The 17,280-nt window shown below is 40.8% G+C and overlaps 1 protein-coding gene across 3 annotated transcripts in view; it reads left to right on the top strand.

The window, feature by feature from the left end:
* The window catches only part of itprid2 (ITPR interacting domain containing 2), a 59,553-nt gene that overhangs the window by 21,628 nt on the left and 20,645 nt on the right, over positions 1–17,280 (top strand). For all 3 annotated transcript variants that reach the window (XM_049593690.1, XM_049593689.1, XM_049593691.1), the window contains exons 7-10: positions 5,234–5,273; positions 5,362–5,457; positions 9,639–9,786; positions 11,023–11,083. In XM_049593690.1, the coding sequence (XP_049449647.1) occupies positions 5,234–5,273; positions 5,362–5,457; positions 9,639–9,786; positions 11,023–11,083 (345 nt within the window). The remainder of the gene's footprint in view (positions 1–5,233; positions 5,274–5,361; positions 5,458–9,638; positions 9,787–11,022; positions 11,084–17,280) is intronic.

Here is a 17,280-nt window from a genome sequence, read left to right on the forward strand (position 1 = left end):
TTTGCAAAGTGCTGCACAACCTCAACATTTTTCTGTCAAGTGCAATCACAGCTGGAAGGCTTTGTTATGCTGTATGTGCTGGGGTTATTATTCATGCATGACACAATAATAAAAATAATAATGATATCAAACTAAAGAATAGTGTCGAGGTAATTAGAGTGACTTTAAACTTCTCTTCAATTAGTGCCACTAAGACTGAGTGTGAGTTTCTAAATATTCCTGCTGCCTCCGAATATTGCGTCCTCTTTCATCTTCACTCACTACAATCATAGAAATAAACTAAATAGAAAGCACATTGAACTGTTTGCTGAGGTCATTAGTACAAAGGAACGTGGTGATTGTTGTCAGCTGTTATGGTGCCACATTTACGCCTCGTTTCCACTTATTTTTATGTACGAAGACAAGGTAACTGAAGGTCAATTCATTCCTATGGGAATCTCTGTGATATCTGCCTGTGAAACTCCTCCCCTCAGTAATATTTTGGTCTGGAACTTGCCTCTAGTACATTAAAAAAATGTAACTTTTGTGGTGGATTTCAGAGAGACCGTATGACAGTGTGCTAGTTATGCTAACAGGCTGCTAACTGGCTAACCGGCTATTTTCCTCAATTCAGTTACCTGTGTTGTCAAGTGAGTTTATTTGATTGAAAAGAACTTGATTATCCAAATTTAACACATTGTGTCTCTGAGTAGTAGTGTTCTGCAAAAATATGTTTATCCATTATATACAGTCAGATCGTCATTATGACTCATTCAGCCGTTCATACATCTGTTTAATGAAATATTTCACAAAACATGCTACGTACCCGGCAGGCCAACATATTCATTTATTTGGTGCCATGCAATATGGCTACAGGTAGTTTCTATCAAGTTTCTATCCATCCGTAAAGACATGCACTTCCTTGCGTTGGACACAAGAGGCATCATCTGTATATTTACACATCTGCAGACACCAGTCACATAACTAAATGGAAATGGGGTGTCACTAGTTTAGAATACTGTATTGGCCTATACTTCTGTTTATTTTTTTCTGTTAAACATACAGCAATCCAAGTTTCTCTTTTATTTTTATTTTTTTTATCAAACTATGGCTAACGTTAGCTTAATTGACTTGTAAGCTCATTATAAAAAACACTATACAAACTCAGAAACTAAATAAAACTCACCAAATCCATCTTAATTAGTGTTGTTAGTCATCTAGGTAGTTAGTCCACTGTTACAATAATCATCAGCTCTGGTTTGGCCGAAATGAACCCTTAATTCACAGAGGTAGATCTGAAAATGCGCTGCACACTGTTTATTCCAGCTGCCTCTTTGCCTCTCAGCTGTCCACTCAGCTCTCCCTTGTTTTTTGGAGGCAGCTACAGTACGTCAAAAGACATGCAGTTAATGGCAGCAAAATAAAAAAGGAAATTACAGTTACAGTAATATTTGAAAGTAATGGCAAGCCTATTTGAAAACAGACTACAACAAAGCTTGTTTGGTCGTTACTACAAAACCTCGCCTCAGTGAGTTTGAAACTGTTCATTTTATTTATTTATTTATTTAACCTTTATTTAACCAGGAAGTCCCATTGAGACTGAAAATCTCTTTTACAAGAGAGACCTGGCCGAGGTAGCAGCCACTTAAAACACAAATATAATACAAAAATCCACAATAAAACAACAACTATTCAAACATAGTGGCCTCTCAAGAAACACACACACGTCTCTGTTACCACATTCTTTATGATGCCCTTAAATTCATCAATGGGTTTCTAATTTTATTTTTGAAGATTGTTCAATGTCCAAGGTGCAGAGTAGGAGAATGCAGTTTCCCCCAGATCTGTTAAAACCCGGGGAACATTAAAAAGCAACCACTTGGAGGAGCATAGCTGGTAACTACCAGAGCTGACACACAGCAGGGTGCAGAGGTTGGCTGGAAGTTTGCCCAATAATGCTTTATAGATAAAAATATACCAGTGCTGTCGTCTGCGAGAAAGAATGCAGTGATGAGTAAGTGACTCATGGTAGTGATGTGTGGTATACTGAATCAAGGCTACGTAAAATGGAGGAGGTTGCATGCATATACAATATGTCACCATAATCAATCACAGACAGAAAACTTGCCGCCGGTCAGTTTGTTTATACGGATGTTTATATGGAAGTTAGCCCGATACAGCTGTTGCAATAGTAATGGTACACAGAAAAAAGGCTGCCACTCTGGCTATCCTGCCACGTTGGTTTGAATGAGAATGTCTGTATTATGACTACAACCTTTGAAGACTTGCAACCTTTCTCCATTTGAGTTTTTATGTGGATGTGACATTGGGATGAAAAGATAATGGTATCACTTTTAGATTAGAGTGAAGTATTTGTTGAAACCTCATTAGCTGAGTAGACTCTCTGCTTCTTGTCATCAGCCTAAATCTCACCTCACATCGTCATGTCCTGACAGTAAGTGCCTTAATCATGTTGACATGTGTCAGAAGGCCTCAGTGGTGCAGAAGACTCATGACATGTCATGTATGAACAGATCTTAGTGGGCTATAATGATGTCAAACATTGTCAGAACAGGAGGATGGGAGGGGATTAAAGTGTCACTGTGTGAATGGGATAGAAGTGAATTAGTTCATTAAAGGATTCAGGCTGAATGAGGTGCAAGTGAATCAGTGAATTAGTGTCTGAAGGCAAGTGGTGTTCACGTCTGGCTCTTTTAAACCAGGAAGAAAACACTGCGGATTCAAAGAAAGAGAAAGAAATTCAGCTGAAATTAAGTGGAAAAGAGCGTGAGACGCTGTGAGACAGGCAGCGGCAGGGCAACAGGTCCCAACAGGTCCCAACAGGTTCTTATACAGTGCAAAAGAAAACAACAGTCACACCTGCAGCTGGAGATGACTTTCATTTCTCTGACAGAATGAAAGTGAACCTGTTTCAGCGTTATTTATAAAGTCAGAGCTGCAGCAGATTTAACCTTTAAAACTCTTAGTACGTTTTTAAATAGAGGGTTCTTGATTTCAGAGCGAGGTGGACCAAAGCAGCTTCTCATTTATTAGCTGATGATTGTTGATTATGCTCACTGAAATGAAAACTGTCGCTGGCAGTATTTATTTGTTAAAGCTCGCTACTAGTGAAGCTAACATTAGCTCTGTGAGTTGGTTTAAAAAGCCATCTCTGGCTCGTCCTTGGCAATATATTGATATGTATTGAGACTGTGATATGAGGCTAGATATCATCTTAGATTTTGGGTACTGTAACTGTTGTCTTTGCCTGATTTTCTAGGCTGAATTGCAGTAAAATTATGTAACTTTCTGAACTTGCCAGACTGCTCTAGCTGTGCTATTATTTGCACTCACCCACTTAGTCATTATATCCACATTATTGATGATTATTTAGCAAAAATCTCATTGTGTAAACATATTGTGAACGAACCAGTAGTCAACCCTACACTATAGTAGCAATATTGATGTAGAGATATTTGGTCAACAATATCGTGACACTGGATTTTCTCCATATCATCCGGCCCTGTCTCTGCCTGACCTTTTTTTATTCATTCATTCATCTTCTAACCGCTTCATCCTCTTGAGGGTCACGGGGGGGCTGGAGCCTATCCCAGCTGACATCGGGCAAGAGGCAGGGTACACCCTGGACAGGTCGCCAGACTATCGCAGGGCTGACACATAGAGACAAACAACCATTCACGCTCACATTCACACCTACGGACAATTTAGAGTTATCAATTAACCTAGTCCCCAGTCTGCATGTCTTTGGACTGTGGGAGGAAGAGAACCCACGCTGACACGGGGAGAACATGCAAACTCCGCACAGAAGGGCTCCCACGCCCGGGATCGAACTGGCAACCCTCTTGCTGTGAGGCGAGAGTGCTAACCACCACACCACCGTGCCGGGCTATTATTTGCTTAGGCCTATATTTGGGACAGGACTTTAATTCCTTTCACACCAAACTGTCGGGGAAAGATTGGGAAATATGGTCAAATTCTTTATATAAACCAGTCTGAATATTACTTGTTAAAAGTTCGGCTTCAGATAATATGTCAGTGATGAATCATCCATTTGATCTAGCTCCGACAGGCAGCGCATCAGAGACAGAGATGAGTCACAGCACTCGAGGATTACAGCACCCAGCATACCGACACAACACCACTTTATCCTGTTAAAACAATCCTCACAACTTGGATTCATTTTTATAAAAAAACATTTGATCTGATGATCCTTACTGACTAAAGAAATATGAATAACTTATAGAGTAATCGAGGAAAGGACACATAATTTGAGGTAGCAAACAACCCAGTTTTAAACATCCAAAGAACTTCTATAAAAAAATTAACTGCTTGGCAACCAGACCATCTAATTGAGACAGATGTTTAACTGTCAAAATGTGTAGCCACACCGGGCTAGTAAAAGAGACTAGGCTTTTAATTGTTAAGTTTCAGTTGATTGATTTTAAAACAAAAATCTTGTGAAAGGGTCTAAAATATGCATCTGGATACACACATATTATGCTTGAAGACTGAAGTTAGTGCTTCAAGACTGAAGTATAGTTCCTCAGTTGATGATAGGCTGTATGGAGAAAACATGTAAATAAAGAAACAGCATTGCTTTAGTGTTGCAGAGAGCAGCTAGTTTGTCATAATATTAATGTTAATCTAACCTCTGACAGCATCCTGAAACGTCCTCCACACAGAGAGGAAGAACCACACAGTGGATATGCTAGTTGTGAATGGAGCTTTTTAATGTAATCTGCAACCCCACAGACTAATGTAGTTTGTTTATGACATGCCAGGTTGTTAGGTAGCAAGCTAGTCAGCCAGACATGCTAAAGATGACAGCTTATGTCAGAGAAGATAAACTGTTCTTTTCTCTCTTACTGTAGTAACGTGCACTACTTCAAGGTGTGGAGAAATCCACAGCTTGACGGATCTGGCATGCCAAGTTACGGTTGCTAAGATAGATTTGACAGTCACTGTCTGGGGGAGGGGTTTATTGAAAAGTCAGTAAATTCTCAGGAAGCTGCTGGATGAACAACAAAAGAAATTTCAAGACCAGCTTGAGCACTGGGGGAATTCTGTTATTTGTATGTTTATTTTCTTTACTTTTTTCTGACTTGTATTTCTCAATGAATCAGAAAAAAATATCAAAAGATTCATATAAAATAATAAAAATAACGGATGTGCTGCCTTCCTTTCTGATTAACAGAACAGAATGTATTCTAAATCTTCTTGTTTTCCTCTGCAGCCAACCATCTTCAGTCCAGTAACAATAAAACTGAATCCTGGTGAGTTGACTTTTATCTTATTCCCCACATTCAGTCATTAAACTCTGTGTATGTGTGTTAATGCTTCTGTTTGTATGTCAATGTGTAGTTTTGGTCTTGCGGCGGATCAGAAGAGGAGTCAGTTTAAAGAGAGAGGAAGAAGTATGAACTCCACAGGATCAGGGAAAAGCAGCACTGTGTCCAGGTAAGTTCACTTCATCGGCCGTCAGTCAGACTCATGGAGGGTTCTGCAGGAAGTAATGCAGGTAGAGCGGGGCAGAGACACAGAGGGCTGTTATTAAATTTCAAACCAATTAAATGACACCGCAGAGAATTCGAGGTGCTGTTTTTGAGACCCAGGAATTTAGAGCAGAGGTTACTAACCAAGGGGTCCCAAGATAAAATCTGATGTGACACATGATTAAAGAAAATAAAAATAATGCTTAAGTTTCAGAAAATAACCATTATAGACTGGATCCTTTCCACCTCATGTGGTCCCAGAAAATCCCCAGAATTATACACAATAAATACTGTCTTCCCTTAAAGTTAGAATCTGTAACGTTTTCGTGAAACCCCCGATTTTAAAATGTTACATAACTTTTTTCCAGCAATATCCACTCTACCCCTCTTTAAAGTTGTTTTATTGTTAGTGGCGGAGTCTGCCATCCCCACGAGGGATTCACAGGAAACACTGCAGCATGAAATTCAGCATTACTGTTTGTAATTTTATATCACTGATACCAGCCTCACTGTTTGTTGTTCACTGTCAGAGCGATATTAAGTTACTGCTCATGTTAACATAACATTTTGTCTTGTCACTGCTTCTCATTGAAAGTTTAAACTAGCAAAACACAAGGTAGCTTTTATCGTGAAGCCGTAAAATGCTATGTATATGTATTTAAATATCAACATCGGTATGGGCCTCCAAAGTCCAGTATTTGTCAGGCTATGCTCGGACATTGCTTCATTTTTAGTGGTCAAAAGCAAAAAGCATTGGGAACCAGTAATTTAAGACTGTGTAAGAAGTATCTGAAGATGTAAAGACATTGACACAGTTGATTTAATAAACCATTGTGGTTAGTTTCTGGCAAAAAGGTTGTATTTTCTCCCACTTATGTTACCTACAACAGTGAAGACGTGAACCAGACTTTTCTCAGAGCTCCTCCCAGTGAAATTTGAGTGGTTTGAATTAGAGACGCTCTAATGCCATTTTTGCCTTCCTGATACTGATACCTGAACTGAATCGGCCAATACTGAGTGCCGATCCGATACCTTTTATTAAGAAAAAGAGTAATAGTTCTATAATACCAACCCTGAAACTAAAGCATTGTAAACTGTGCCTGTTGTATTTTTACTGGGGGTCCAGTGTAAAATGCAACCAATATAGCTGACTAAATCACGTGGTATCAGATCAGTGCGTGGACTGGCGTACTTGCTGATGCCCAGTCCAGCACTATAGGGAGTAACAGAGGCATTTCAGACACTAGTATAGGTATTGGAGCAACTCTAGTTAGAATAAGAACAGCTCACAGTGTCACTGCTCTGTCAGAAGCTTGGAGGGTTAAATGTTTAGAGATCTTGAAGCAGGTGTGGTCACAAAACTATTTTAAATGTATGTCTGAGGTGTGTCACCAGTACATTTGTGTTTGGAGGATTCATTGTCAAACTGAGTGTCTGGGATGGAAAGTCTTATAGAAGGCTGATTTATTGGAGGTGGTGGGTAAGCGGGGCAAGGTGATAAGATAAGAGTGGGGGCTGATGGTGCCAGGGTTGGGCGTCGTTCCAGAAATTGAAGGGGGAATGGTGGACTGTATGTGTAAAGGTTCATAAGGGGGATATGCATCATGGGTGATCTATCCATGTTGTTGATACAAGGTTTGAGAACCTCCTGGGTTGTGGTCAGTGCGACAGAGTTTTGCAGCAGGTTGAAAGATTTTTCAGATTTCTGAGTGTGTCAGGAAGAAAAGCAATTAATTTGTTGAGAGCACTGATGTATGCAAACACCCCAGAGCCTCATAATTAAACGATAGGTTCACATTTTAAGATAGCAATAGTGATGTGCCTGTACTGACAATGAAGTTGTTATTGCTTGCTGTCGAATTTGACGAATTTGTATTATTTATGGCCATTAAAAGCTTATAAACAGGACATTTCTGAGATCCATATAAACTCCTTTTTTCCCCTCTAACTTAAACCTGTTAAGCATTTACTATGTTTTCTTGTCGACCAATAAGCCTACAGTTGGTAACGTTTATAAAAACAACTTTCTGTCATACTTACTGAAATGGTCACTAGATCCACACTGTAGTGCATGAAACAGATATTCTGTGAAAAACAAATTATGTTACTCCTTCTGGCCTTACTACATGTGAACGAAAGCAAGCAACCAGAGCCGAGTAGTCTCTAAAGCAGCTGTCAGTCATATCAAAAACTGCTTGTGAAGTGTCAAACTAGGTAGCGCTCATCAAATATGAATCAAGGATCTGTCACTGCATTGCGTATTTCTTTTTTTTTTTTTAAAGATATTTTTTGGGGCATTTTTAGCCTTTAATGGATAGGACAGAGAAGTGTGAAAGGGGGGAGAGAGAGAGGGAGTGACATGCAGCAAAGGGCCACAGGCTGGAGTCGAACCCAGGCCGCTGCGGCAAGAGCCTCGTACATGGGGCACCTGCTCTACCACTAAGCCACCGACACCCCTGCATTGCATATTTCTTGCCTCAGATACATATTATAGTGTACAGTTTAGCTGAAAAAGAGAATGTTTGCTTAGGCTGGTGGGTGGTACTTCATTTGGATCCACTGTTTTCAACATGGCAGCCGAGTCACAAATGCTCTCATTTTACTGCTTAACAGTAAAATTTGTTTCTGGGACAATTGAGGTGACAAATAGACAATGCAGTGACAGACTCTTGAGTCATATTTGATCAGCGCAGCCTAGTTTGACAGTTTGTCTGCAGCTCGCAAACAGTGATTGACATGATTGAAGCTGTGTTAGGGGCCGTACACATGACCCTTCTTTAGCAATGTGGAAAATGCAAGGTCGGGTACTCTGTGCTACTCTTGTGCCTTTTTTGCTCTAGCGTTCAAGAGCATGTTGGCAGGTTGTGTCTGAGATTGCAAAGCAATCTTAATGAGCGTTAAGGCGCCTGTTAATGACGCTGTCGGCAAAGCAGTAATGATTGTGCTAAGTGGCTAATGGGCATGTAGCTACTTCCATGTTACAGATGATACGTCATGTTTGTAGTCGACCAATGAAGATGAGTTTACATATCACCTTGGGTTCGTCCTTCACCTTCTCAAAATGATCCCACACTTTGGATTTCCTGCCTGACATGTTATTAACTAGCCTGTGGAATAACCGCAGGTACCAGCCCTGGAAATTAGGGGCCGTACACATGCCACGTCTTTACTGCCTGGACAATGTGAGGTCGTGCACTAGGCACTACTATTGTGTGCTCTTTTTTTGCCAGCTTTCAAGAGCATGGTGGCAGGTTGCATCTGAGGTTACCTTAAAAAGCACTGTATCATAGCCTATTTATCTGAAATCCTGAGTGCAGAGCTGACAGTGTCGCTCTGGCGTTTGAGCATGCCTGAAAACAATGAATTTGAGGGCACCAAAAAAGCAGCATGTGTTAGGCGCCTTAGGGACCCCAGGGGCTCTGACTGGTTGTTTTTGTTCACATGTGGATTCTTGCAAATGCCATCAGAAGCACCATCATGAGGAGGAACATGATTTTTTTCACAGACTGTCTCATGCACTACTGTCTGGATACAGTGAAAGTTTCATTAAATATGACCAAAAAGTAATTTTTATAAACTTTACTTAGTGAAGCTTTGAACAGGCAGTTTTTATAAATGACTAGCATTTATTAATAATACCATAATTAGCAGAAATGTCTGTGTGGTCTTTCTGAAAGCTGCTGCAAAATGAGCTCCAACTGGGTCATTTTGTGCCTCAACAATCACAAACAACTTTTGCGGGTTCTTGAAGGGGCTGATCGTCTGCTGCTGGTCCGGTTTTCTCTGGTCTTTACTTCCTCTAGGTGGGGCTGTTGAGGAGCTGGGAAGGGGCGGAGCATTGTTGCATTCTCCAGGGCGGCTGAGCCATCATACTTATTAACTGCCCTATTAACTAAATAATTAACTATCTCACTAACAGACTAACCCACTGTCATAAAGCTATGCGTGCAAAGTACTAACTGGCTGTCTGTGTTCTCGTAGTGTTTCAGAGGTGTTGGAGCAGTCAGACGAGCACCCAGAGGAGACCTTCCTTAACCTGCGGTTAGGCTGACTAAACTAACCAGCAGACTAACTCACCAGCTAACTGACTAAGTGACTGACTTACAGACTGACTTACTGACTGTATGCCTGTGTGTGTGTCCACAGTGTGTCAGAGCTGCTGGATCTGTACGAGGAGGATCCAGAGGAAATCCTCTTAAATCTTGGTTTTGGTCGAGAAGAACCCGACCTAGCCTCAAAGGTTCCTGCCAGGTTCTTCAACAACTCCTCCATAGCACGAGGCATTGACATCAAGGTACTGACGACAGCAGCAATAAAATCTAAGTGAAAACATATGTGGCTTGTTTCCAAAGACAAACTACACATCAGCACATTAACATACTCCTTCACAACCTCACAGTCCTGTCTACTTCAACTAATTGGACTAAATATAATCCAAGAAGACTTCATAATGATGATAGGAAAAATTCAGTCAGTAGGATTCATCCTCTGGGAACCATGACCATAAGTGGAGCTGTAAAGATATTTTACTAGATAAGTGAAAACTTTGATATGCAGGTGGCATTACAGGAAAAGTCGGGATAATGAAAGTCATTTGGATTCATCCTCTCGGGACGAATGCAGGATTTATATGTCTGCATCAATTTGACGCAGTACCTACGGCATAGGCTGTGCATTTACATAGAGCCTATGCTGTAGCCTGATGTGAACCTCCCCAAAAATGTAACTACAGGTCGCGGCAACGCAGACCTCCTGTCTGTTTTTGTAAGCTGAAACCATTTCCCTCAGTGGAAACAAAGCTTTTATTTACTTTAATTTCAAGAGTTAAGAAACAATAAATTGTGAAGACAATAAAGCCTCCACAAAATAGCATTTTAAGAGGATGAACAGAGGAAATCTCCGCTTGTCGCTAGGCTAATTTATACAGTGTAAAATGCCATGGGCTTGTGCTAAAAACATTAGCATGTTGTATTTGTGGAGAAAATGTGTCCAATAAAAGAGAAGTGCTTTGTCTGTGAATGCTGCGAGTTATAGTGAAGCTGATTTGTGTACTTGTGTACATGTTCAATGTATGTTTTAGGTGCGTTTTGAATCAACCAACTAAAGCACTTAAAACCCCGCTTCTGACTAGTGTTTTGGAAGTGTAACTGCAGAGTGACACAAACACACCACCACACAAGTATAAATGCTCACAGTGGTGTAGGCTACGTGTGTAGGCTCTGCATAGCGCTGATGCATAAGTATAAATCCTGCTAATGAATGTCTGTACAAAACTTCCATTCAATAGTTGTTTGGATATTTTAGTTTAAACTAAAGTGGTGAACTGCTGCTAGAATTGCTAAACAACACCAAACTCCCAAAAAAATCTGTCCATTTATTTTGATGATTTGTGGGGAAAGCCTCACTTTTGGTCATTTTACCCATGACAACACACCAGATTAACTTTTTTGGAGTCTGCTGCCTGCCTTACACCATTAATTACTGATACTGTTTTATAATGATATCATTTCCTGCTGTGGTTCACCTGCAGGTATACCTGGGAGCTCAGCTACAGCGCATGGAAGTGGAGAACCCCAACTACGCCCTGACTAGTATGTACCTCTCCACGCTGTCCCCAGTTCTCCTGCATCTGTTGTGGTGTTTATGGCTGTACTCTGCTCTCTACATCCTCAGCAGTGTGTTCGACTGTAGTCAGTTTCAGAGGGGCAACAACACCCGAACACCTCAGTGCTGCAGATCGAGGGTTAACATGTCAGTGATGAGGAATTCAGGGGTTCATGTCCTGAAACTGTAGACAGAGGAAGTGAAGCTCAAAGACTTTGTGTGTGTGTCCTGTTCCCAGTATTATTATGGTGTTTTATGGGGTCCTTCGGCTCTTTAGCTGTTCTGCCAAGTGCCTGGACAACACCGCTAGCACGGACAAAGATCTATTTGTCCCAGACACACACACACACACACCGCACACATACACACAGACCTGCTCCGCTAACATTCTGGCCTCTTTTTGTTTTCAAACTCGTGTTTGCATGAAGGTACTGGCTCCCTAATTGAACACACACACACACAGCTGATTCTCCTCTCCTTGACAGTTTAACTGTCTTGGTGCTGTTTAAAAGAAAAAAGCTAAACCAAAGATCCTCTGTGTGTGAGAAGATGAATCACTACAGGGCTGAAAGCACTCAAATTCTGCAGACATTTGATTTTACACTCTGATGGCTGTTTGGCCAGTTTGAAACTCATCACTGGTCCCAGTTTGTTTGATGAGACAATTATTGAGTGTCCTTAAGCCGAGCGGTCTCAACATTTTCACTTCAACGTGGTAAAAATAGGTTTCGACTTGTGTCTCTGATCTTTCAGTGTGTGGATTTTTTTATGTTGTTCAGTGCAGCAGATTTATGTTCTTGCCACTATGCACCGGCACTAGGTTGCACCAGCTCCGTGTATGTTAGGGCATAAATTCGACACTAGAAGCTTTGTAACTATGAGTGATTTCTTAACTAAATCACCTACTAGTTCCTCTTTTCGATAGTCTTGGGCTGGCTTGGTTCGGCTTGGCACAGCAGGGATTTGCATTTCCACTACAACAGGGCTACCTTCTTCAAGGTGTGTCTTAAACCGATGACAGCTTGTCTTGAGTGATGATGTTTGAAAGCAGAGTCGCCTGTTATTTTTGCTGCAGGTGTTTTTCCATCACAGAGCAGGGCATGTGTGACATTTTACGATTTAGATCGACCCTAGGAGCATATGTAACTGTTTAGTTGCAACTTAGATATGTTACAACTATTCTCCATGATGCAACAGCTTTTATTTTAGCAATGCATAAACCACAACTTGTTAATAATTTACATTATAACTAGGTTAAGTTTGAACTTACACACAACGTGTAACTGGCTGCTGTCTTCCTAGTCTTACTGGCCTTATGTGGGGTGCCTGTTATTTTGTTGGTTTCATCTTTGGTTGTGTTTGTAAACTTTCATTTGCTATTGCTGGCTGTAGTTTAAACAAGTTCAAAGTTGCGGTCCTGTTCGGTTCACACAGCCTAACATATGTTTGTCAAAGTTGGGAACACACATCCACATATGAATGTAAATAAACCGTTATTTGCATTCTTCGCATACCAGATAATTTTGTTGGTCTGGAATCTGATTTAACTGATTTAAACATAAATTAAAACATATGTTTTCACCCAACTTGTATAATTAATGCATCTTATGAATAGTATAAATAGAAATGACCAGGTTCTACACAATAATAATAAGTACATGTCATAGTAAAACAAATTGTAATAGTCTAACTATCCAAATGAGTCTCCACTGTGACGCTGCATTTTGGATGAAGACATACTTTATCAACAAACATTTTGAGCAGCCACACAGACAGCTGTTGTGGCATGATATTGCTATAAACACATAAAACAATAAAACACAAATACCAACACATTCTGACCGTGACCATTACAACCAGCTGACCCGAGAGCTGTGCAGGAGCGCTGATGTAACATCAGCTGCTGTTTGTCAGACTGCTGTAGATGAACGTCTCTTATTTTCTCCGAGCTCTCCTTCCTTATATTGTGAAACTGTTCAAACATTTGCTGAAACGCAGGTGCAGGGTGATCACAAGCAGCAGATGTTCACCTATACAGAACGACATGTTCTCACTTATGAAGGAAATAAAAAAGACAAAACGATGAAGAGCACTAAAACAGCCACATAAAGGTTGAAATAATGCGTCAGATACGGTCACTGTTAAGGACTGACACTGTTAAACTAAGTGGTTTCTGATCACTCTTTCCGTTTGTTTAGGATTGACATTTGCTTTTTTAGTCTACTGGGTCACCAGAGGTGTTGACCTGGATGTTGGATGTCTAAAACAAACAACCTGACTCATTGCATTATGGACATTCATACACTTTCCATCGGCTTATCTCAAGATCACGGCCTAATTTTCTGGTTATCTGCAGATAACAACTAAATGAGTCACACACTGCTCGGTTGCACGCACACTGAAGCTCAGTGAACTGAGTCAGCAGGAGGAGAGCGGGCCAACATTTAGCCTGACGGGCAGGAAAATAGCTCATGATGACAATAAACTAGGGAACGAGGACACATTAAAAGGCCCGCTGAGATAAAGTGGAGGGGCTAAAGAGGCGCATGTTCACTGTCAAAATGCTCTTTACTGTATCACTGAATCACTAATGTTAATCCAACCTTGGCACCCCTCAGTGGAAGTATTATAAAAGGCAGCAGTTCAGGATTCAACCAAGGGATGAATAGGCTGAAAGCAGCACGTACAGTAGTGCTGCAGAGCAATGTCGCTCACCTCTCCCATGGATTACAACAGCAAAAGGGTTGAGATAAGGCGGGAGACACCCCTTTATAGGTGGGGTACCCTCAAAGGTGAACGTAGGGCTACAGAAACTGAGTATCAGATGTTCCACATATTGAGTATGGAGGCCTAAGCATGTCAGGTAATAACAACTGAAATAAATTTTTGACTTTGTTATACATATTACTGCTGTATAACTGACCCTGTTCCAACTATACCTAGTACATTTTTTTGATATCACCTTGGTTGAGGTTTAAATCCGGGTCAAGAGATCCTCCTCCTGAGACCTCATATGAGGACATCACATGTTAGGTTTACTTGACCTTACACTTTATTCTACTTAAGTTAGACCTGTTGTTCTCGTTCGTGGACACTTTTTTGTGCCATCTAGTGGTAGTAAGTAGACAATACAAGATAGCAGCCATCTCTGCCAAGTCAGTCTGTAGCCGATCCTGACACAAAAGCGGACAAGGTCCAAAACCTGATCAGATTTTATGGTTGAAACTTGTTTATTTTACTGATGTCCCGTTTGAGGACACTGGGACTTAATTCTCATTGGCAGTGTTTAGTTTTTTACTTATCGGGTCCTACTGATCCCAAATAGCTAAAAGAAATTAAAAATGCATACCAAACAAAAGTTAAGGTCTCAGGAGGATATGCTCCAGTGACAGCTGAGCAAGTTTGTAACCTGACAGAACCTCGGTCAAATTTTCCCTTCCCTGTTATACTTAGATTTACTATGAGGTAGGTAAAGAGGTTGAAAAGAAAACAAAATTTTGAAGATGGTTAAAAGATGTGGCAGAGGGGTCTGTCACAGTCTTCACGGAAACATTAAATTGTATATTGTCATGTCTTAAGTTAGCTAATGTTAGCAAAATGCTCGCCAACTAGCTAGCAAATGTATAGCTATGTCAAGTGGAGTTATCTTAAAGTCAGTTTAGCAGCGCTAGGTTTGACTTTGTCTCTAAGCAGAACCAGCATTGCCATGTTTCTTTTTGTGAAGCTTGTCCAACATAGTAACAGTAACTAAGGGGATGGGACTTAGGATTGGTCAATTGAGGAAGTGCAGGTGCACTTCAACCACCTATAAAAGGATTGAGCAAGTCTCTTGTTAAAGATGGTGTCACGGCAGTTTCACACAGTGTTGCTATAGCGCTCAGCTGATGATCCTGAGAAACAGGGAAAAGGTCCTAGCACTAAAATGGAGTGGAGTTGAGTTGAACCATGCAGTGTATACGAGGTGTATGTGTGCCTTTACACATAACCTGTTTGGTTAAAACAAACTCGTGTGTGTTTCTGTGGTTCAGTGTTGGCTGATTTGAAAACTGTCAGTCAAACTCTGGTGCAAACTAAACAAGCTGAGACCGCCTGAAAGGGAGGGACCTCTGGTGTGTTTCGTTTTGTGGTGTGAAAGCAAAGCAGATCAGTCACAGGACTGTTATGGCGTGTTCCCATTATTGCTGTGAAACATGAGGTTGAGTTGCAGTCTTGAATGTTTGGACTCTGTGAAGCAGGAGAACATAAACACACATGAGAAGCATTAAAATTCTGTGTGACTCTCTGTCAGTCACCAGAATTACATTTCCTGGTTTTTCTACCTATTAAACTTCCACAAAAGAGTAACTCAAATTGTCTTTTATTGTCTGTAAACACACTCACGAGTGAAACCAAAGGTAAGAGCCAACCCGTGATTCACTCTTGTTTGGTTTTACGCCTCCTTTATTTGCGTTTTTTGGAGTTGTGTCTAGGATGCCTGCTACTTACAGTCTGGCATAGGGATGCACCAATATGGGTTTTTTTCAACCAATACCAATAACCGATAATTACCTGCTTCTCATGGCCAATAACTGATATGATAACTGATCATTTCAGTGTGTATAACCTGTAGTTTATGTCCACAAAATATAGCTGATATAATGTTTCATAGCTCTGACCTAGCCAAATCAAACTGACTCATTTTTGTTAACGTCCATCTGTTGTTAAATCCAGACTGGGTTGTCAGGTAACAATACAAATAATCGCTAACTGTAGCATCACATGGCTAGCGGTTATTGATAAGTTTAACAACAGAATTGAGCCTTTTAAAAGCTCTGTGTTGGATGTTAGCCGCTGCTGCTAATTAGCTCGTGCTAACACTCTGGAGACGGTCATTCAGCGCTGCATCTAACCTTTGTTGTGGGGCGGCTGGAGGTCAGACCCTTGCCGTAATCCTGTTGTCTTCCTCTGAAACTGCGAAAGACGTCCACACTGCAACATGTTTTGCCCTCCTGACAGTGTGCTGCAGTTGTTGTTGTTCTTCTCTGTATTTATTTGCGGCTAGCAAACGATATTTAAAGGTACATGTACCGCCACTCACTGTGTCAGGTGTGTAGATGCTGCCATTGTTGAGTCAGTGAAAGCAGTCTGGCATCATGTTATCTGCGCTATTTATCTGCTATAATTTTATTTATCAGAATAATGCATAATAGTTAAAATGTCCCATTATCAGCCGGTAAATTGTTGGCTTGATATATATCGTGCATCCCTAGTCCAGCACCTGGTTGCCACACCGCCACACACTTCTTGTGGATCATGAGAGGGATTACTTCTGTATGAGCCTACACATTGTTTTTAGAAAAATCCTGCATCATGTTTTTTTTAAAAGCGCATTCTCAGATCACCTTAAGGCATTGCAAATGGCTTCCTGAGTGACCCTGGTGTTGTAAAAGTTTGGTTTAAAACTAACTAATAACTGATTTTACCAAAAGCTGCAGTGACTCAGATCTGTGGATCTTTTTCTTTCTTTACATGAACTGCTCCTTTAACAGTCTCTGGGCTGTCTGTGGTTCCTGGAAGCTATTTTTCTTTTCCAGAACATTCTCATACTGTTACCATCGGTTCCTCGGATCCCAGACATGTGTATGTGTGTGTGTGTGTGTGTGTGTGTGTGTGTGTGTATTGTTGTTGTTTGTTATGTAAGCTCTGTTCTCACCATCAGAAAGAATCTCTTGGGATAAGGAGAGAAAAAGAGGGAGTACGTGTCGTTTTCTCTTATTCCTCACTTCCTGTTTTAGGATCCTCAGAATGAGCTTTAGTGTGGAGTCAGCAGTCGGCAGGAAACAGGCTCACGCAGTATTACTATCATCACACATGGCCGCTGTAATAAGAGGTTCATGTTCTGTAGTCGGGTCCAGATGTGAATGAAAAAACTCGACTGCATGACTGACTGGTTTGTAGCGTTGACACAATCATTTGTTTGTGTGTTTAAGATTGAAGGTTCTTTGTGACAGCAGATTAAGCTGAAAACTTTACAGTGGCATTCTTGAGTGCTATATGGTAGGCAACTGGACTTGCCTGAGTTTCTTGAAGGCATTTCACCTCTCATCCAAGGGGCTTCTTCAGTTCTAAAGGTTTTAAGTTTTTAGAGTTTAAGTTTATCTTACCACTTTACCTTGTTCCAACAGGGAGCTGAGGACGTTATCTA

Source organism: Epinephelus fuscoguttatus, linkage group LG13, assembly GCF_011397635.1.
Source record: "Epinephelus fuscoguttatus linkage group LG13, E.fuscoguttatus.final_Chr_v1".
Taxonomy (NCBI): Eukaryota; Metazoa; Chordata; class Actinopteri; order Perciformes; family Serranidae; genus Epinephelus; species Epinephelus fuscoguttatus.